The sequence below is a fragment of the Pteropus alecto genome, unplaced genomic scaffold (genome assembly GCF_000325575.1).
Source record: "Pteropus alecto unplaced genomic scaffold, ASM32557v1 scaffold125, whole genome shotgun sequence".
NCBI lineage: Eukaryota > Metazoa > Chordata > Mammalia > Chiroptera > Pteropodidae > Pteropus > Pteropus alecto.
In genome coordinates, this window is record NW_006436888.1 from 2065931 (window position 1) to 2086211 (window position 20281).

At 56.1% G+C, this 20281-nt stretch overlaps 1 protein-coding gene across 1 annotated transcript in view; it reads left to right on the forward strand.

Moving 5' to 3' along the window:
- The window catches only part of EPHA2 (EPH receptor A2), a 22999-nt gene extending 8680 nt beyond the window's left edge, over nucleotides 1-14319 (forward strand). The window contains exons 3-16 of the mRNA XM_015591372.2: nucleotides 3396-3551; nucleotides 3658-3990; nucleotides 4499-4614; nucleotides 5090-5243; nucleotides 5741-5840; nucleotides 6338-6393; nucleotides 6586-6711; nucleotides 6808-6993; nucleotides 7185-7246; nucleotides 7348-7557; nucleotides 7757-7906; nucleotides 8645-8838; nucleotides 9449-9604; nucleotides 14193-14319. Of these exons, the coding sequence (XP_015446858.2) occupies nucleotides 3396-3551; nucleotides 3658-3990; nucleotides 4499-4614; nucleotides 5090-5243; nucleotides 5741-5840; nucleotides 6338-6393; nucleotides 6586-6711; nucleotides 6808-6993; nucleotides 7185-7246; nucleotides 7348-7557; nucleotides 7757-7906; nucleotides 8645-8838; nucleotides 9449-9604; nucleotides 14193-14298 (2105 nt within the window). The 3' untranslated portion in view covers nucleotides 14299-14319. The remainder of the gene's footprint in view (nucleotides 1-3395; nucleotides 3552-3657; nucleotides 3991-4498; nucleotides 4615-5089; nucleotides 5244-5740; nucleotides 5841-6337; nucleotides 6394-6585; nucleotides 6712-6807; nucleotides 6994-7184; nucleotides 7247-7347; nucleotides 7558-7756; nucleotides 7907-8644; nucleotides 8839-9448; nucleotides 9605-14192) is intronic.
- The last annotated feature ends 5962 nt before the right edge of the window (nucleotides 14320-20281 follow it).

A 20281-nucleotide genomic window follows, 5' to 3' on the forward strand; every position in this document is an offset into this window, starting at 1 on the left:
CCTGCTGTCCAGGAGCTTCCAGTCTCATAGAGGCTCCTAATATGTGCAGAAATAATTTCAAATGAAGCACTAAAGCCAGGCTCTGAATTCCCCTGGGGCAGAAACAGTGTTAATCTATTGCACCATCAGAGCCCAGCACCCAGCATTGTGCCAGACACATAGGAAGTGCTCAATTTCTATCTGGTAAACATAAGATTGAGTAATAGATGCTTTAATGGGGCAGAAAGGGGCCAGAAATTGGACAGTCTGGGAGAGCTATGTTGAGAAGCTCTACAATACATAAGCTGGGTATTGAAGGATGCATAGGAGTTTGCTGGTCGGCTAAGGGACAGTGAGTATTTTGTATATGTGGCTTTGCGTGAGTGTGTGTGAACACCAAGTGTGTGACCTCTGTCCCCACACAAGACTGCCAAGAATGTCTGGAAATCCAATCAGGCAAAATCAGGTAGACACAGGAGCTTGCTGGTGTCCTATAAATGAACTGTGGGGCCCCTGAGCGCTGGCACACTCTGGCGGGGACAGCCCCTTGGAGTCCCGTGGTTGGAGGAGGGGTCAGCACATTCTCATCAGGCAAGCACATGCCCTGTTGACGCTGCCTCTTCACTGTATTATCTGGCACATCCGCAGCGGAAATCTCTCCAAATTCCCTCTTTCCTGCCGGCAGCAGGCGGGCCACCCCCGGGCTCTGGGGCCAGAGAATGGGACCCAACTCTTCGCCCACTTCCTCCTGTTGGCATAGGGCTGGGGGGCTGGGAGGAGCAGCCACGTGGTTGTGAAGTGGGGCTATTGTGGGAGTTTGCAGGTGCCTAAAGCTTTTAGCAGAACCGAGCCCAAGCTGTGGGCACTTGTGGACCCTCCCCAGCCTGAGAGCCCAAGCTGGGAAGGTGCGATTGTGATTCTAGGGGCCCCTGAGCACCCCAACTCTGCTGGGCCTAGACCTCCTGGAGCCAGCATTTACCCAGGTGAGAGGCCCCTCAGCAGACAAGTCAGGGCATCTGGGAGAATCGAAATCCCAGTATAAACATGGCCCGGCTTTCTCATTTTTATTTGAAGATTTGGGGGAGGAGAGAGCTATTTTCGTATGGTAAGAGATATGAAGAGAAATGCAAAATACACATGGATTTCTTAAATACCATAGGAGACTCGAAGGACCTTGGGGGCTTGAAGGGGGCCACTTTGGCCACCGTAACCAACACCCCCAGTTTGATTCCGTTCTTTTCTTCCCATAGGACATACATGTGCCCAGAGCGAAAAGACCCGTGTTAGGAGCCCCCACCCCCGCCTCCCCCCACACACATACACCCCCAGCTGCTCCAAAATCAGCCTTGGGATTTTCTGGTTGTTAAGCGGGTCAGGACCCATCTCTTCTCTTAGGGCTTGTTCCAGGACGTTGATTTCTGTTTGCTCCAAATTAAGATGCTTGTGGGAAAGGAGAGAGGCTCAGAGTCAGGCATCCTGGGTTCAGGTTTTGGTTCCATGTCTTAGGAGCCTGCTGACCTTGGACAAGTGGTTTTGCCTCTCTGTGCCTCAGTTTCCCCACCTCCAAAGAGGGACGAATGATGACAGTGCCCAAGCATAACAGGCTTATGGTGAGGACTAAATGAATGTCAAGTGCTTGGCCCAGAGCTGCACACAGTAGCTGCTTAATCAGCTGTCACCGTTTGTAACTGGGGCTCCAGGGTCCGCACAGAGCAGGGGTCAGGTCTCAGGATCCCCCATCCTGGACAAGCCCCCTTCCCTAGAGCACATGTCCAAGTTCTTTTGGGGCCTGTGCTGAGGTTCGGGCGTGGCAGGATATGGTAGGACAGGCGGAGGGGGTGAGAAAGGCTGCTGGGTGGCCTGTGGGCCCCCTCTGCCAGCAGTCATTAATAGGAAGTCATTATCCAGCACTATGAGGAATTGGGTGTCCTTTGAGTCCTGTCCCCTGACTCCCAGTCCCCCCTCTCACCTCTGCTCACACAGGGGACAGAACAGGAGGGAAACTTTGTTCATGATTTTTCTTGATAGTGTAGATCTGATCATAATTCTTTACATCAAATTTTCAATGGCTCTCATTGTCCCCAAGATAGAGTCCCGGCTCCTTGGCCTGGCTTTAAAGGCCTTTCTCAGTCTGGTCGCTGGAGACCTCTCAGCCTTATTGCCTGCTGCTCCAGACCATTTGTGTCCACAAAGCCACTCATACTTTCTGTGTTTGTCTTGTTCTTTCTCACCCCTAACTCCTCCCAATATTTCTGCCCTGCTGATCTCCTACTCAGCCTCTAAGCCCCAGCTGAAATATCCCTCTGTGACTCCTCAGACCTCTGGCTAAGGTTGTCTCCATCCCTTTAGCTCTTTGTCCAACCCTTTATGGTAGATATTGTCACATGTTCACGGGCTTTGTCTCATCACAGGGTCCATGCCTAGCACAGGGCCGGGCAGAGTAGATCGGTGAGTGTTTGATGAATGTGGCACAGAGGTTGGAGGTGTCTCAGGACCCTCTCCACAGATTAAGCTGAAGGAGGGGGCAGTAATTGTAGGGTTGTGGAAGAGGTCCCTAGGGTGAGCCTACCCCATTCTGGCTATTTCAGCGGCTGCCCAAGCCATGACAGCCCGGCCCTGTGTCTGGGCAGCTTCCTGCCTTTGGAGCCAGGAAGGGTTTTGGGGCAGGGGCAGGATAGAGCAGTGGGAGGAAGAAGCCTCTGGAGTCAGGTGCCTGAGCCCCTAGCCAGCCTGGCCAGGATGGGACCTGCTACCAGGAGAGGAAGAGCTGTTTCCTGGCTGCCCTTGTGAGTGGTGGAAATGACTCAGTCCTGGAAGCAGATCCAGAGAAAATGCTGGGGGCCTGGCCTTTCCTGCTTTCTGGTCACCCAGCCCCGGAACAGGAAGGTGGTCGGGTCTTGGGGTGGGGGGAACACCTGCAGGGGTGGCATCCTGAACTGGTGCATCTGGGTGATCAGTCAGGGTGATGGTGATAGTCACCGAACACAAACAGTGAAGAGAACACAGTTACTGCCATGGTCAGCTTGAAATACAGGTGGGGACCCATTAGGCTGGTCTGCACAGATTAAAGGAAGTACAGCTTGCTCTGTCCAGTGTTCAGCCAGGTGTGAGATAAGATTCTTAGGAAGCTAAAGAGACTTGGACTTTGAATGCTGGGCTCAAGGGTGTAGTGCTTCTTGCAAGAGCCAGTGGGTAGTAATGCAAAGGTTTGGAACATGCAGATGAGGCATTTCCTGGGTGCCTGGCATGAGCTAGGTGCTTGCCATGCATTTTCTCATTATAAGACATTCTACCAATGAGGAAACAGGCCCATAGAGGTTTAGTGACTTGCCTGGGGTCCCACAGCCAGGGAGTGGAAAAGTTGCTTGGGGTGGGAACTGGTTTAACTGACTGATGTCTGTCCCTATGTCCTCCAGCCTGCTCTCCTGGATTCTTCAAGTCCGAGGCATCCGAGAGCCCCTGTTTGGAGTGCCCTGCACACACCCTGCCGTCCCCTGAGGGGGCCACCTACTGTGAATGTGAGGAAGGCTACTTCCGGGCGCCAAAGGACCTGCTGCCGACGCCCTGCACACGTGAGTCTGCAGTGGGTGAGGGAGGACGACTGAGGTGGGCACAGCGTGCTGGTTGACATGTGCAGGGCAACCTGGGTCCGAGCTCTGACCTTTGCCCTCTGTGTAGGCCCGCCCTCTGCCCCAAACTACCTCACAGCTGTGGGCATGGGTGCCAAAGTGGAGCTGCGCTGGACTCCCCCCCAGGACGATGGGGGCCGCAAGGACGTCGTCTACAGGGTCACCTGCGAACAGTGCCTGCCCGAGTCAGGCGAGTGCAGGCCCTGCGAGGCCAGCGTGCGCTACTCTGAGCCACCGGATGTGCTGACCCGCACCAGCGTGACCGTCAGCGACCTGGAGCCTCACATGAACTACACCTTTGCCGTAGAGGCCCGCAATGGCGTCTCAGACCTGGTGGCCAGCCGCAGCTTCCGCACGGCGAGTGTCAGCATCAATCAGACAGGTGAGGGCCCAGTGGTGGTGGATGGCATCCAGGTGGGACTCCAGGAGGAAGGCCACCCAGGCCTGAGCTGTGTTCAGAGAGGCAGCAACCAGTGGTTAAAAGCATAGTCCCTGGAGTCACGTCCAAGCTCTGTCACTATGGGCAAGTTACCTAACCTTTCTGAGCCTCAGTTTCCTCACCTGTAAAATGGGGTAACAGGGCTATTGAGAGGATTTAACAAATTTTTATACGTAAGGCTCTTAGAACAGTGCCTGGTCCATAGAAGGTATATAGCAAGAGTTGGCTGTTATTTTTATGATTTATGCACTCATAAATGCTCTCGGGGCACCTCTAATGTGCCATCCTGGTGGGCCTTGGATTTGGGGTTCTGTGCTCTGGAGCTGGAAGTTACGAATTTCAAGTGGGGGTCTAAAGAGCCTGAGCTATGGATAGGACTGGGTCTGGGGGTACTGACCTCCCACCCCCAGGTGGCTCATCACACCCCTCCTCTACCCCTTGCCCTGCCCAGAACCCCCCAAGGTGAAGCTGGAGGGCCGTAGCACCACCTCGCTGAGCGTGTCCTGGAGCATCCCCCCGCCACAGCAGAGCCGCGTATGGAAGTATGAGGTCACCTACCGCAAGAAGGTAACTCACAGAGGGTCAGGGCTGGCTCAGGCTGGGCTGTGAGCAGAGGACCAGCTGGTCACATAGATGCTCCACATAAAACAGGCATCTGAGGAACTCCATTCTGCAGATGGGGAAACTGAGGTCTGGTCTCTTCTTGAGAGTTATCTGTGTCAGGCCAACACAGCAGAGATTTGTGAGAGAGGAGACACAATGTTCTGGATTTCCCAGACCAGATAGTTGGGTGTAGAGAAAAAGCCAGGTCTTGGGGATCAGGCAGACCCGGGTTTGAGTCCTAAGTCCCACGTTTGCTGGCGTTCGATCTTGAGTGAGTCACTTCACTTCTCTGGGCCTCGGTTTTCTCTTCTGTAAGAAGAACACAGAGTTTGCTAACGTAGGCAAGCTGCCTTGCTAAGCTGGAGTGGCCTCTGGCAGACTGAGCTGATGCCTCTGCCTGCCCTCATTGTCTGCCTCTCCGCCCACCGGCCACCCGCAGGGGGATTCCAACAGCTACAACGTGCGCCGCACTGAGGGCTTCTCTGTCACCCTGGACGACCTCGCTCCAGACACCACGTACCTGGTCCAGGTGCAGGCACTGACGCAGGAGGGCCAGGGTGCTGGCAGCAAGGTGCATGAGTTCCAGACGCTGTGTGAGTTGGGGACTGGGGTGTGGGCCAGGCCAGGGCCCTGAAACAGAGAAGCTAGGACATCCTGGGAGGAGGGAATGGATCGAAGAACTTAGAAACACCCTCTCCTGCTTTGCCAGGGCCTAGGACAGCCCTGCGTGGGTCAGGCCCCAAGCCTGGAGAGGGGGACAAATTGAGGCCTGGGGGACGATGACCAGGGACTCGTGTTCAGGGCAGCGATGTGAGAAGGAAGGACGTTGGCTCTGGCATTGGCAGACCCAGCTCAAATAATTCATCGTGGAAAGAGTCCCTCACACTTGGGGGTGCCTACTGTACTCCTGGGGAGATCCTCTCACTGACCGTCTATGAGATGGGAGTACAGATCCTCATGAGCCATCACAAGTAAAAGCACCTGGCATGAGTCTTGGGGCCCGAAAGTGGGCTTTGGGGACAGGCTGGGGTGTGGCCATGATGTGGGGTGTGGGGGGGCTGCCTTGTCATCAGTTGGTCTCCCCTGACAGCCTCGGAGGGATCCGGCAACCTGGCGGTGATTGGCGGAGTGGCTGTCGGTGTTGTCTTTCTCCTGGTCCTGGTGGGAATTGGCTTCTTCATCCACCGCAGGTTCGTTGGAGTCCATGCTCCGGGCTCCTCAAGGCTTTAGGTGAAACATGGATGGGTGGGAACCTCAGTTTCCTGTCAGGAAAATGGGCTGATGATAGTGATTTAATCTCTGCCTCCCGAGGGCATGAAGATGCAATGAGCTATGAAGCGCTCAGCACAGCTCCTGGCACACCACGGGGATTGGGATGTAACGGGCATTAATTTTGCTCTTGTTTATTAACTGTGTGTCCACACTTCCTTTGGACGTGCAGGCAGGAAGTGCCAGGAAGCGCTAATGAGGAAAGCCCTCATTACGGCCATGACGGGGCACAGATCCCAAGGAGTGAGCCTGCTTGCTCACTTCCTCTTCACCCCGCCCTGGCCTTCCCCGTGCCCTCTGCAATTGAGCAGACCGCTGAGCACGTGGAGCCCCCACTCAGGACTAGAGCAGGGTCAGGAGGCTCCCGGCCAGAGCAGGCTGCTGACCTCCCTGTGTTTGGTTTCCACGGGGTTCTCAGGAGGAAGAGCCTGCGGACCCGCCAGTCCTCCGAGGACGTTTACTTCTCCAAGTCGGGTGAGTTTCAGCCCCCTCCGTGCCTGTCCCTGCTGTCGTCACGTCCTCCCTCCTTCTGTGGTGGAGATGGGGGCAGTCAGGGCACTCCCAGGGCTTCCCGAAGCACCCTGGTCATGTAGCCACCTCCTCTAAGGCAACCCCTCCAAGGGACCCTCCCTGAGCTGTGTGTGACCCAGCCCTTTCTCTTTCCAGAACAACTGAAGCCCCTGAAGACATACGTAGACCCCCACACATATGAGGACCCCAACCAGGCTGTACTCAAGTTCACCACCGAGATCCATCCATCTTGTGTCACACGGCAGAAAGTGATTGGAGCAGGTGAAGTTGGCACACCGACTGAGTAGCCTGGTGCGGGTTGGGAGCGCCTGGTGCCGGGGCTGACTGGGGTTTCCCTCCCCCCTTGCCTGCCTGCAGGAGAGTTTGGGGAGGTGTACAAGGGAACGCTGAAGGCGTCGGGGAAGAAGGAGGTACCTGTAGCCATCAAGACGCTGAAGGCTGGCTACACAGAGAAGCAACGGGTGGACTTCCTCAGCGAGGCCAGCATCATGGGCCAGTTCAGCCACCACAACATCATCCGTCTGGAGGGCGTTGTCTCCAAATGTGAGGCTTGTCACCAGAGGTGGGGTGGGGGACCCTCAGGGGGCCTGACCCACAGGTGGAAAGGGGCCGCCCGCTAGGACCACCAAACGGGGGCCTCTATCCACAGGGGGCCTGTGCCTGTGCCCACGCCCCTTCCCGTGTCACTTCCCTCTCCTATGGCTTCCCCTTACACCTGTGCCCACCCCCCGCAGACAAGCCCATGATGATCATCGCTGAATACATGGAGAACGGGGCCCTGGACAAGTTCCTTCGGGTACGGATGCGGGCTGTGGCGGGCCGGGAGCTGCGGCGGTGGGCTTAGGGCACCCCGGTGGGCTTGGGGCCGGCTGGCAGCTGCGGCCTGTGCTCTGGCAGGAGAAGGACGGCGAGTTCAGCGTGCTGCAGCTGGTGGGCATGCTGCGGGGCATCGCGTCGGGCATGAAGTACCTGGCCAACATGAATTACGTCCACCGTGACCTGGCCGCCCGCAACATCCTCGTCAACAGCAACCTGGTCTGCAAGGTGTCCGACTTCGGCCTGTCCCGCGTGCTGGAGGACGACCCCGAGGCCACCTACACCACCAGTGTGAGTGCCAGAGCGGCTGTCACCACAGGGGGTGGGGAGCCTTTGCCCTGCTCTGGGGTCCTCAAACCTGCACACTGGGGACGTGGTCCTCAGGAGGCAAGAACACCTGTAGGGCACACGGAGGAGGGGCCCTGACTGTGATATCTGTCCTGGGGCTGGTCGGAAGGGACAGTGGTGACTGGGTCCGGGTCCCCTGCAGGGTGGCAAGATCCCCATCCGATGGACGGCCCCGGAGGCCATTTCCTACCGCAAGTTCACCTCAGCCAGCGACGTGTGGAGTTATGGCATCGTCATGTGGGAGGTGATGACATATGGTGAGCGGCCCTACTGGGAGCTGTCAAACCACGAGGTAAGCCCCTCCGCCCTGCCCAGAACTGCCCTGGACCTGAACTTAAACCCGTAACTCATTCCGGAACCCCAAGGGCTGGGCAGAGAAGAGTTTTGGGGGCTAATCTTCCTCTGATACAGGCCATTCATGGGTTTGTTCAGTGAGTGTTTATTGAGGGCCAGGCCTTGTGCTGGATTCCAGACCCAGTAGGAGGACAAGGAAACATGTGTGTGTGCGTGTGTGTGTCTGCGTGTGCATTCATGGGTGCATGCACCCATGGATGCATGCATGCGTGTGTGTGTGTGTGTACACATGCCCGGTGCCTCACCTGGCCTGGAGGTCTAGAAGGCATCCCAGAGGAGGTCACGTCTCTGCTGAAATAGCACAGTAAGGTAGCCAGGTGAAGACAAGGAGGGCACGAGTGCTCTTGCCAAAGGGGCAGGTTGTACAGACGTCCAGAGACTGGAGGGCGGCTGGCTGCAGGGCGCACAGCGCGGCTGCCACCTAGGGTGCCCTGTGAGGGAGCAGGGCTGGGAGACCCTTTCTCATTGGAGCTCTGGAGACAGCCCCTTAGCGCCCACCCTGTGTGCAGCTCTGAAAGTTGTGTGTTGGGCTCAAGAAAGGGGGCTATCCTGTCTGTTTCTAGGGCTCCCTTCCCCTCTATGCCACCTCCATGAACTGGGGCTCCCCAGGGGGCCTGCATGGGTTTGCGGGCTGTGAAGGCAACCCTGACCATCCAACCCTTTCTCCCCTCCCCAGGTGATGAAAGCCATCAACGATGGCTTCCGGCTGCCCACGCCCATGGACTGCCCCTCGGCCATCTACCAGCTCATGATGCAGTGCTGGCAGCAGGAACGTGCCCGCCGCCCCAAGTTCGCCGACATCGTCAGCATCCTCGACAAGCTCATCCGAGCTCCCGACTCCCTCAAGACCCTGGCTGACTTTGATCCCCGGTAAGTCCCATGCCTTTTACCCGTGGCAGCCCCCAGTTTTACTCCTGAGCCAGTTCAGTGTGGTGACCAGCCACAGCTAGTGGGCGAGGGGCTCAGATGTTATACGCGAGCTTTACTTAGACTGGCCAGCGGATGGCTCAGGTAACACTAACAGAAGCCATCAGCACATATGGTAAGGATGCCAGGCGCCGCGCACAGCATCTCCATGTTTTAACTCATTTAAACAACCTACAGATGCGTCCTACAATTACCCCCCTTTTGTAGATAAGGAACTGAGACAGGGCTAGCAGGTGGCCAGGCTGCAACTGTGACTGTAGAAACCTGAATCTCTCCCTTAACGTTTTGCTGTTTCGTGGTTATTGGTGGTGGCGTGGTCAGGAGGGGTAGAGGGGCAGCAGGAGCTATAAACACTGAGTGCTTTCGACGTGCCGTGCTGTCCCCCTGCACCTACCTGACTTTACTTTCCTGTTGCCCAGATGAGGAAACTGAGGCACGGGCGGCTTGGGTGAATTGCCCGGGTTAGGGAGCCGTAGGCTCAGGCTCAGGCTCAGGCTCAGGGAGGGCTGGGTGCTGCAGCCCCTCACCTGCGGGCGGGTGGTTCCTGTTGCAGGGTGTCCATCCGGCTGCCCAGCACCAGCGGCTCAGAGGGGGTGCCCTTCCGCACGGTGTCCGAGTGGCTGGAGTCCATCAAGATGCAGCAATACACAGAGCACTTCCTGGCGGCCGGCTACACTGCCATCGAGAAGGTGGTGCAGATGACCAACGAGTGAGTCAGGCCGCGCCCATGCCGCCCGCCTGCCCCACCCCCCGCCTCCAACACCCACCTGCTTTTCTTTCCACCTCCCCTCTCTTCTCTTTCTCTCTCCTTCTCTTCTGGGGAGAGAGGCTTCACAGGAAGAGCAGAACCAGGCCAGCAGCCAGCAATTCTGCCTGGCTGTCTCCTTTTTGGCATGTTTTTTCCAGAGTGGGGAAGTAATGGTAACTCATAATAACAGTAGCGTTTATCGAGGGTTGACGGTGTGCAGGCTCTGTGCGCGAGCACTTTGCATCAGACCTCATGATAACTGGGCAGGTGTGTCCTGTCAGCCTTCTCCCTGGACAGGTGAGAAGTGGGTGCAGAGAAGGGCAGTGACCTTCCCAGAGTTCTACGGCCACTAGGGGCAGAGTAGGATTCCAGCCCCGGTCAGTCAGGGCCCAGAGCTCAGGGATCGTGGAGGTCATTAGTGGAGAAACTGAGGCTGAGAGAGGTTACGTGGCCCGCTTCAGGCCATACAGTTCATCGCCAGGAATCTGGGAAAAGAAAGGCTTCCATTCACAGCTATCGCCAATTGAGGTCCCTGTTTGCCTTTTGAATAGATGTTGTTATTTTCTTCCTTATTTTACAAGTACGGAAACTGAGGCTGAGAGATTACATAGCTTGCCTGAGGCCACACAGCCAGTTAGGGGCAGCATTCCTTCCAGGATGCCGAGAAGAAATGGCCAGTGCCTTTGGACATCCTGGCTGATGCCCAGGAGAGAGGGCCCTGGGCCAAACCCTCCTGGGCACCTCTCCCTCCATAGCTGACTGTCAGCCCTGAGGTCCAGCCTGGCGAGAAGTACCAGTTACCCCTTGCCCAGCCCTGGGGTCTGGCGTCTGCCAGGCCGGCCTTCGGGAGCTCTTCTTTCCTCCCAGCTCCAGCATCAAGGACCTTTCCCGACATGGCCTTGGCACAGACACCTCCTCCCACCCCAGGGAGAAAACATTATCCTCTTAGCCTTTTGTGCCTCTAAAAATAGCATTACATCCCAATAGCTTCACTTGTACAGGGTCCAAGGTCATGGTGGGAATGGACCCCGGGCTTGGGAGGTTTTGGGAACCACATAGAAGGGATGACCCTGGCCTCCGACGGTTCGGGGTCACAGAAGTTCTGGGATTTGGGCCTGTTCATGAACATTCTCCAGGGCCTCTGACAACTGCTCAGCTGGGCTTCCAACCTACTAATCAAGGCCTCTCAGATCGGGCCATGGCCCGTCCCAGGGGACAGCTGGGATGGGAGTCAGGCGGGGACAGAGCTGACCAGAGGGAGGTATGGAGACGCGGAGAGGGCAGACGGGTCCCGGGATATCTTTTGTTGCCAGCCAGCTGCAGGGTCCGAGCTTGGGCTCTGCAGCTACACCTGGGTTTAAGTCCCACATTTGCCACTTCCTAGCAGGTGGCCTTGGTCAGATTAAGTTCCATCGTTGAGTCTTGGTTTCCAGTTCCCCACTGCGGATCTCAAAGGGTACAGAACAGACAACATGCCTGGTACACAGCAAGGGCTCCATCCTCTATTCCCTCGCTTTCTGTCCGTGGCCTGTGGGCAAACGCCAGGGTTCCTGGGCTCCCTTCTTTTCCCTGGAAACCTGGAACCCCTTTGCCCCTCCAAGGGCTCCCACTGAGGACAGTAGCTTCTCTTCTTGCTAAGCAGAGCTGAGGGCAAGGAGAAGCGCTTACAGGAAACACATGTTCTCAAAGCCTTCCCGAAATAGCCCGGGGTGCTCCTCGGCCAATTCCTTTCCCACGAGCAAGGACGGGGCTGTCTTGGATTGATGGAGGTTGTGTGTGTGTGTGCGTGTGTGTTGTGTTTTGAAAAGCCCTGGATAAAGGCAGGAAGTCCTTCCCCACTCCCTCCTCCTCCCACCAACCTGTTGGTGCTCAGGGCCAGAGCTGGTGTGACTCACACCACCCTGGCCTCCTTCTTTATTTCAAATGAATGAGATCAATGGGGATCTCAAAGCACTTTTTCAGCCGGAGGGCGGTGTCTGCACATGCCATGGATCCCAGTGGGAGCTCTGGGCTGGTCTCGGGAGAATTTAGCCCTTTCGGGATGGTGTTGGGGTTCAGGCCTCAAGGTCCTCTCCCCCAAACTTGGCCTTCCTGCTTCCTTGACCCACCCCCAAGGGGCTGGCTGCACGTTCCCCGATGGTCCCACAGTGGCCACCTTGTCCTAGCTCGAGCATTCACTACATTGTCATTTTAGAGTCACTGGGTTTCTAGCTAGACTAGAGGTTCTAAATGGTTTTGACGAGCTAACGAAAATGGTGGACGTTTCACCCCAGAAAAATGTTCAGCCCAATGAAAGGCCCTATATCCAGCGTCCGAGGCTGCGGCATACAGCGTCCTAGGAGGGGGCAAGGGACACAGGTTGACGGGTCTGACGGTCTCCTCAGCCCAGGCTTGGCGCAGATGGAAGGTTTGCTGACTGAATGAATGATCGGACATGTGAGGCCATTTCTCACTTCCCTTTCCTTGTTCCCAGAGCAGCGCACAGTAGGTACCCCCTGGGGAGGTATGGCCTTTGAATTTCCCAGGGCCAGGGAAAAGTTTGCGAGCACTTGGGAAAAAGGTGGCCTCGGCCATGCATCTCCTCACCCCTGTGATGGGAGCTGATGGGCGAGACTGCTCTGGGGCTGGTGTGTCTCGGGTTAGGAAATGAGGCAGGGAGGGTTTGGGGGGCTTCGCGGTGAAAGAGAAGAGGCCTGGGCAGGCGGCTCAGCAGCATCTGAACAAAGCCTCCCATTTTACATCTAAAGCAGCTAAGGCCCCGAGACAGGACAGGACCTTCCCAGGGCTTCGGTGGAGTCCGGGACTAGAATTCAGCCTCCTGCCTCCCAGCCGAGGGCTTTTTCCTCCTTTCTACCTCAGCTCCCACCCTGTCAGATGAACTTCGCTGGTCTCGGAGATGGCCCAGAGGCGGCTTGGGCAATGGCTCAGTGCCTACTGAAGTATTCATTCATCATTCATTCATTCAGCAGACACTCCTTGAGGACGTGCTGGGTACCAGGCCTATCCTTGACCCCAGGAGGGGAGGAGGTGACGGGATGGGCCCAGGGGACCAGGTCTCAGCCACTGCCCTCCTATAGCTCACATAACCCACTGGTTCTTAAACCTGATAAAATGCGGACTCCTCCCATCTTCAGAATTTCAAGGTCAGGGAGTTTGGAGGTGGGCCCAGGATCCTGTCTTCTCAGTAAGCGTCGCCTTCCCTGGGAGCCACACTGTGACTGACGGCAGTGGGGAAAGCTCTGCTTTTCCAACCCCCCGAATGGATAGGTTAGAAATGGTGCCGTAGCGGATGGTGAGGAAGGTCTCCCAGATGTCTGCCTCCTGGCCTTTCTGCTGCAGTGGGAGCCACCAGCCCGTCCTGGAGGTCTCTGAGCCACCCTCCCCACCCACCTGGGTCTGCCCTCCCTGCTCAGCACTTCTCCGAGGGCTCCCAGAGCCTGTGGGAAAGTCATGTCTCCGGAATTGCAAATAGGAGCTTGCACCATATAATTAGCTCCATTTACAGCCAGGAGACGGCCCATAAAAACCTGAGTGTTTTCATGGGTTTGGGCTGGTGGGTGAGGACGAAGGAGGAGAAAACTCCCAGAGTGAGCAATAACCGTCATGCTCCAGGGCTCCGGGAGCAGTAAGTGGTTTTACAAGGGGATGGAGAGGCATGGAAAGGGGGGCAAAGGGGCCGTGGGCTCCTGGGCACATCGTTCTAGTCCTGATGCTGCCTTCCCCCGCTAGTACTGATGCTGCCTCCCGTTTCCGTGGTCTCCCACCCTTCAGATGGGCACTATTATCCCATTTTACAGGTGAGGAAATCGAGGTTCTTAAAGAGAAAGCACCTGCCTCAGGTGACTTGCAAGCGCCTCCCATTAGAGACCAGCAGAGCTTTGACCCTCGATGGTCCCTCAGCTCCTCAGCTCCCACCCTCAGATGGACTTTACTGAGCTTTGACCCTCGATGGTCCCTCAGCGAGTATTTCCCGCATCTTTCCTCAGTCAGCAGCAGTGGAAACTTGGAGGGGGTAGGGGTGAAATAAGGTGATGACTGGGAAGAGAACTTGGATGAAGGGCTTTGAGCAACACTCTTACAGGGAGGGTCCCTGCCCTTGCTAATGGCATCAGTGCTGCATAAGGGACATTCGGGACAGACCCCGAGGTAAGGGAGAGAATGCAGTGTTCACAACCGGTTTGATTCCCAGCTCTCCTACCTCCTGGCTGCGTGACTTTGGTCAAGTCATTTTACCTCTCTGAGCCTCAGTTTTCCAGGCTGTGAAGTGAGAGTGGAGAGAGAGCTCACTTCCCAGAAAGTCCTGCAGATGCGATCTGGGGGGGCGGGGGAGCTGCTCACAGAGTCGGTGCTTCTTTCATTTTCTTTGGCAAAGTTAGCAAGCTCGCGGGGCGCGGATCCTCCTATCAGGCCTCCACCTAGAGCTCTCTTGCCTCCCCAGGTCCCCAAGGCCCGCTCCCAGTTCTCTCCCCCCCACCTTCGCCTCCCTCCCACAGTTGCCCACCTCTCCCATGCCAGCCTCTAACTCTCCTTGTCTCCCTCCCACCCACAGTGACATCAAGAGGATAGGGGTGCGGCTGCCTGGCCACCAGAAGCGCATCGCCTATAGCCTGCTGGGACTCAAGGACCAGGTGAACACAGTGGGGATCCCCATCTGAGCCCCGCTTGGCCAAGAATACTTGAAAAACACAGAGTGCCCTGCCTGCCAACTCTGCGCCTGGTCACCAGGGACCTTATTTATTTTTAATTATTCCGTATTGATGCCAGCCTGAGGCCTCTGCTTGGGGAGTCTTGGATGACGCCTTGGCCTGAACTGAGATACTCAGGGACCCTGGGCTGGGGGGCGGGGGCCTCTGTGCCTACGAAGGACAGCCAGCTAAGCACTTAGCAGGTGTCATCGTGTTCCCAGCATCACCTGGGGCAGAGGCCCCACCAAGGCCTTTGGATATACAGGCGGGATTTCCAAGCCGGCCTCCCTTTCGCTCTTTCGGGAGGTCAGGGGGTTACCCCAGGGCCACGGGAACAGGGTACCTCAAGCCCTGCTCACTCACAAGAAGAAGACAGACAGCAAATTCAGCTGGAGAGACCCAAAGTGGTTCCCCCGACCCCGACCCTTTAGTGCCTTGACCCCCAGGCCCTGTCCTCAGCCTCAGTGGGCCAAACCCTTGCTTCCCCAGAGCCCTCGCAGGATGCTTGGTTGTGTTGAGGTTTTTTTAAAATATATATTTTGTACTTTGTGGAGAGAATGTGTGTGTGGCAGGGGCCCAGCCAGGGCTCAGGGCAGAGGGCGGCCTGTGTCATACATTCCCAGCCTGGGGGCCGGTGCTTCCACCTCTCCCTCCTCTAGACAATATTCATTATTCCGTCAGTGTTAACGGTTTTGTTTTGTTGGCTATTTTTTTTGAACCTTAATTTATTATTATTTTTTTTATATTTATTGTTAGGAAATGACTTATTTCTGCTCTTAAATAAAGTTGCAGATGGTTCAAACGAATCTTGGTTTTGCGTCTTTGGAGGGGCAGCGGGGTAAAAAAGCCTTCTGCGTTGGAAGTGGGGGGTGAAAGGCTCGCTGCCACCCTGGGTGTTTAAACAGAGCTGCTTTCGCAAGGCACGTATGTCATGTAACCCTGGGAGTGGGGGTGGGTGGGCGGTGGGCAGGGGGCCAGGGAGTAGGCCCAGCCAAGCCCGGCCTCTATGCCAACAGGCTTTTGTCACCTTTGATCTCGAGGCTTCTGGAGAGTGGAGAGAGATGCCTCCCTCCCACGCACCTCCGCAGAGCTGTTGAAATAAGATCCTTCAACCGTCCGTCCGTGTTGGGCTCTGAGGTTTAGAAAAGCTCTTCGCAGGTTTTGGCTTGTTAGAGCCTCAGCATTCTGAGTTTTTGTGGGTGGCCCCATTTTAGAGAAGAGGAAAACTGAGGCTGGCTGCGTCCAGCGACAGGGCCTGCCCACGGCCACACTGCATATCGGAGGCAGAGGCAAGAATTAAAAGTAGGGCCAAGAATCCCAATTAGATGCTTTCCTCACCGATGAGGAGACTAAGCCTCAGAGATGTGCAGGGACTTGCCTTAAGTCACACAGCAGGAAGGAACAGAGGCCTTGAGGGAAGCCAGAGTCCCAATTTCAAACCCTGAGCCTTCTCCACTACACCAGGTTTCTGCCCTGGGTGCCAGAGGTCATTCACTCCTTAGGAAGATATGGCACACAGGTGACCAGGGACTGGACCAGCTGAGCAGAGATGAGCCGGAGCCCAGGGGGAAGGCTTCCTGGAGGAGGTGACCCAAGAGCTGAGATCTCAGGGATAACTAGGGATTAACCAGTGAAGCAGTGGGAGAGGGTGATGCAGGCAGAGTAAATTGTGAAGGCATGAAACCATGTGGTTGTGCAGGGGGGAACCACAAGCAAATTGGTATTATTTGGGCAGGACACGGGGTGCCGAAGAGTCCTCCAGGGCCTCGTAAGGCAAATTCTGGAGTGGGGCTTTTAAGCTGAGGGCAATGGGAAAGCAGCAAAGATTTTAAGCAGGGTGAGGCATGATTACCACGTCCCAGACAGAAGTCACTGGTAGAGGCAAGCCTGAGCTCCAGGCCCTCTGACTCCCAGCCTGGAGCTATGGGGAGAAAGAGAAGACATTCCGGCCGTCAGAAGGACACTCGGCTTGCCTTGGGGCCTCAAGGCTGGCCTGAGACTCTGCCCTGACCCCTTGCTACTGCAAGAGAGCTACTCCAGTGCACAGCAGATGGGGAGCCAGCTCTTGGTCCTGGCCCACTGAGCATCAATGAGTCGTGCAGCATAGGGTGGGGCTGGGACTGGGAAAGGTAAGGGAGTACAGAGACCAGCTCGCCAGGCTTTGCTCCCGTTAGCGCTGGGCCACCTAGGCGTGCTGGGCATGTGGCTGAGTCAAGCCTTCATGGGACCTGACCTTTTCCTGGCCTGCCCTGGGTGGGACCATGGCTATTACTGAACTATGGCTACTGCCACCACCATTGACAGAGCTGTCAGTCCAGTAGGGAGCAAGCCTGAATCCTCTAGCAATCTGGGCTGCAAGGCACCTGAGGCCAGGCCTGAGTCCCATTCCCAAAGCAACTCAGCCACCGAAGGCCCCACCAAAGGGCAGGAGTAGACACAGGAAGTGGCTCAGCACGGAGGGTGGTGACCTCATATGCTCTCTCTCTCTCGGAGCCCCAGTAGACACAAGGCCTGCTGAAGGCATATGAGATTGCTTAGGCCTGTGGGCTGCAGACAGGGTTCTGTTCAAAGGCCAGCGGGAAGATGTCTGGAGCCTCCATCAGACCCCACAACTGGCGAGAGGGGAAACTTAATTTTTAAAATTAAAGCAAACGCAGCTCTGCGCCCCAGAGGGCCTGGAAGCAGACACCCCAGTAGCAATAAACGCATCCAGTCCCCAGATCTTGGTTCCTAAATACCACTCTCTAATTAAAAGCAACCAGGGCTTCTTAAGAGAAATGACTGATTCCAGGGCTGAAGAAGGAAAACCAAGATGAATCTGGAGCATCTTGTCGTACTAGGGAGAAAGGAATTGCTCGAAAAAGTAACAGATTGGGGGTCTGGAGGAGAATGTCAGACATAGGAGCCAACTTGAACAAAATCCTAAACGGCCAAACCTAGACCGTGTTGAATGACAAATAACAGAATAAGATTATAACCCGAAGTAGAAAATAAACATCCATGAATCCATACCGATATGAAGAATGATTGAAGAAATAAATAAATGGGGAGACTAGGCGAACCTTTCTTACAACAGAATTCCAAATAATTCACGTAGGCTTCCCCGCTCCAGATGGGGAGGCTTATTTCCCTACCGCTTTGCATGTAGACAGGACCTAGTGACCCCTTTCAAAGAAAGGAAGTGTAGAAAGGGTTAATTTTTTTTTTTTTTTACATTGGAGAAACCTGGCAAACATCACAGTAACCAAGTTAACATCATCAGTGAAAAAAACCAAACAAACAAATCCAGAGCAGCAGGACTATGTTGCTTAAATTTAAGATCAGGTATCGACAAACACTTGTACGGGACTTACTGGGTGCCACCCACCCGCTGCTCTAAGTACTTTGCCCGTGTTTACTTTCTTAATCCTTCCAACGCCCCTTCGAGGTGGGTGCCATTATTACCATTTTACGGATTTGAACACTGAGGCACCCAGAGGTTAAGTAATTTGCCAGAGCCACCTGACCTGTGCATGTCAGGGGCAGGAGTCCAGCCCAGGCGGTCACAGAGCCCCTGAGAAAATGGTCTTCCACTTGCCTCTATCGACTGCCAAGACAGGGCATTCTCCCCAGTCTACTAGGTGGACACCTCCCTCGATACGGGCTGAGAAACACTGGTTCTGGGGAAACTGAGGCCATGTAACCTGCCCTATGTCCCCAAATGCCACAGTGCCCCACGCCCCGGCACCCAGATTGGGGACGGGAGAGTGGAGGATGGAGGCAGGTTGGCCGCTTTGCTCCTTCCCACGGAGCGTGTCTCTGCTCTGTGCCAGGTGGGTCACTGGGGCCGCAGAGATGAGGGAGTCTCTTCTCTGCCCTCATGGAGTTCTCAGGCAAGAGGGGGTGGCAGTGGCAATACAGTAGGACCCAGCTAAGAGGGGGAGGAGCCAGAGGGGCACACCTGACCCAACCTGAGAGGTTCAGGCGGGCTTCCTGGAGGAGGAAGAGCCATTCAAGCTGAAGCCAGTGTTTAGTGGAAGTCCACCAGGTGAAGGAGAGAGAAGTGTCCCCAGCAGAACAGGTCCCCACCCTCCAGACTCCAGACCTCTGGATGGTGCTGGAGTTTTCCCATTTGTCTAGGAGAAGCCCGGCTCCAGCTCTAATGCCATCGCAGCCCCCCAAGCTGTCATGCCATGAGAAGCCCTAGGATGCCAGCCCTGCTCTCATTCCCTGCCCGAGCAGGACCTTCATTTCCAGCCTCTGCTGGGAAGTGAGCCTGCAGCCCACAGCCTCCCCTGGGCTCTGAGCTGGGGGGCGCGCCTTGGAAGTCCTTTGATGCAACCAAGCCCTGAGGGAGGCTAAGGCAGCAATTACAAAAGTGCCTGGTCGGGAGACACCCTCTTTCTGCACTGCTCCCAGCCTGGGTGGCAAGTTAAAACAGTATTACCAGGCACCAGCCTTGGATTTCCTAATTAATTAGCAAATCCTAAAGGAATAGGCAAGCTCTCTGCCCCTCCTTCCCCTGCTCCCCTCCCAGCTGTGGCCCAGGGCCTAGCACGGGGCCTGCCGCACAGTGATGCTGCCGGAGGAGAGGCAGAATGAACGCGAGCGTCCGTCCAGTGCGTGGGTTCTCAGGCCGGGCGCTCTGTGCCTCCGCCCATGCTGTGCTTTATGTCTCCATTACCCTCTCCCCAGAACAGTGTCTGGCACCCAGTAGGCCCTCGTAAATATTTGCTTAATAAACGAATGAGGGGGACAGTAGCCAAGCTTTTGGAACCCGAGGGCCCAGTGAGTCTATATGGAGCCACGTTCGGCATCCCAAGATGCAGATAGTCTGGGGGTACATGTTGCATGGACCCCCGGCCCTCGCCGGCTGGCTGGGACCTCACAGGCAGGGAGGGAAAAGGGAGCCGGCGTTTCTGAACACCTACTATGTGCCAGCCAATGTGCCAGGACTGACACCTACATCGTCTTATTGAAGGACTGCAATGACCCTGCAAGGCATGGATCTATCCCCATTTTACAGATGGGGACACTGAGGCTCGGTGTGATTATGGTATCAGACCAAGATCCCGCAGCTAGGCGGTAACAGAACAGAATGTGAGACAAAGGCTCTCTTGTCCCACTGCCTGCTGCTGTGACATTTGGGGGTCCTGAGAGTTCTTGGGAAGCAGGGCAGCAGGAAGACCCTTGGGCTGAAAGCGGACAGGGACTGTGTTAGGTATCTCCAGCTGACTTTGCTGTGGGACCTTGGGCAAGGCCTCAGTGTCTCTGGGACTTAGTTTGTCCCCTTGTAACATGGAGGGCTCGAAGACGTCCATGCTGGCTTGTCTGAGGGGCATCTACTCCCTCGCCACAGATTTGCCTGCTCCCCACTCCTGACGCCCTCTCCCCAGGCAGCCCCAGGCAGCAGGCCCCACTCCAGCCCCTCAGGGGTCTGGCTTTCTAATCTAAACCTTGTCAGCCAGTCTCTGTCGGCGAACCAGACTGGGTTTCTGGGAAGCTGCGGCCGCATCCCGCTCTGCCAGGGGCGGGGGCCCCCCTCTCTCCCTCTGGGCCTGGACCCCATTTCAGCAGCCTCATCACATTCCCCAGCGGCCTCGGCAGCCTGGACAGATGCATGCAGTTTCCACATCGGTCTGGCAGAGCCAGGCAGCTCGTGACCAGGTCTCCTGCCGGGTGGAGGGGTCCTTCCCCCGAGAAGCAGGCCTCAGGGGCTAGGCAGACCAGCCCCAGCATCTGAGCGTTGGACACAGCCCCAGGACACAGCTACCATGCCCACCTCCCCCAAACTCCTCACCCCTCTCATTGCACCCTTACTCTGTCCAAACCCCCCAAACTTGCCCTGACTTCTCCACCTGAGCGCTCCCCATTCTTCTCTTATTTCTGCCTGTGGAAATTATACACATTCTTCCAGGCCCAACTCAAATTCTCTATCCTCCAAGAGATCTCCAGAACCACCCCTGCTACCAAC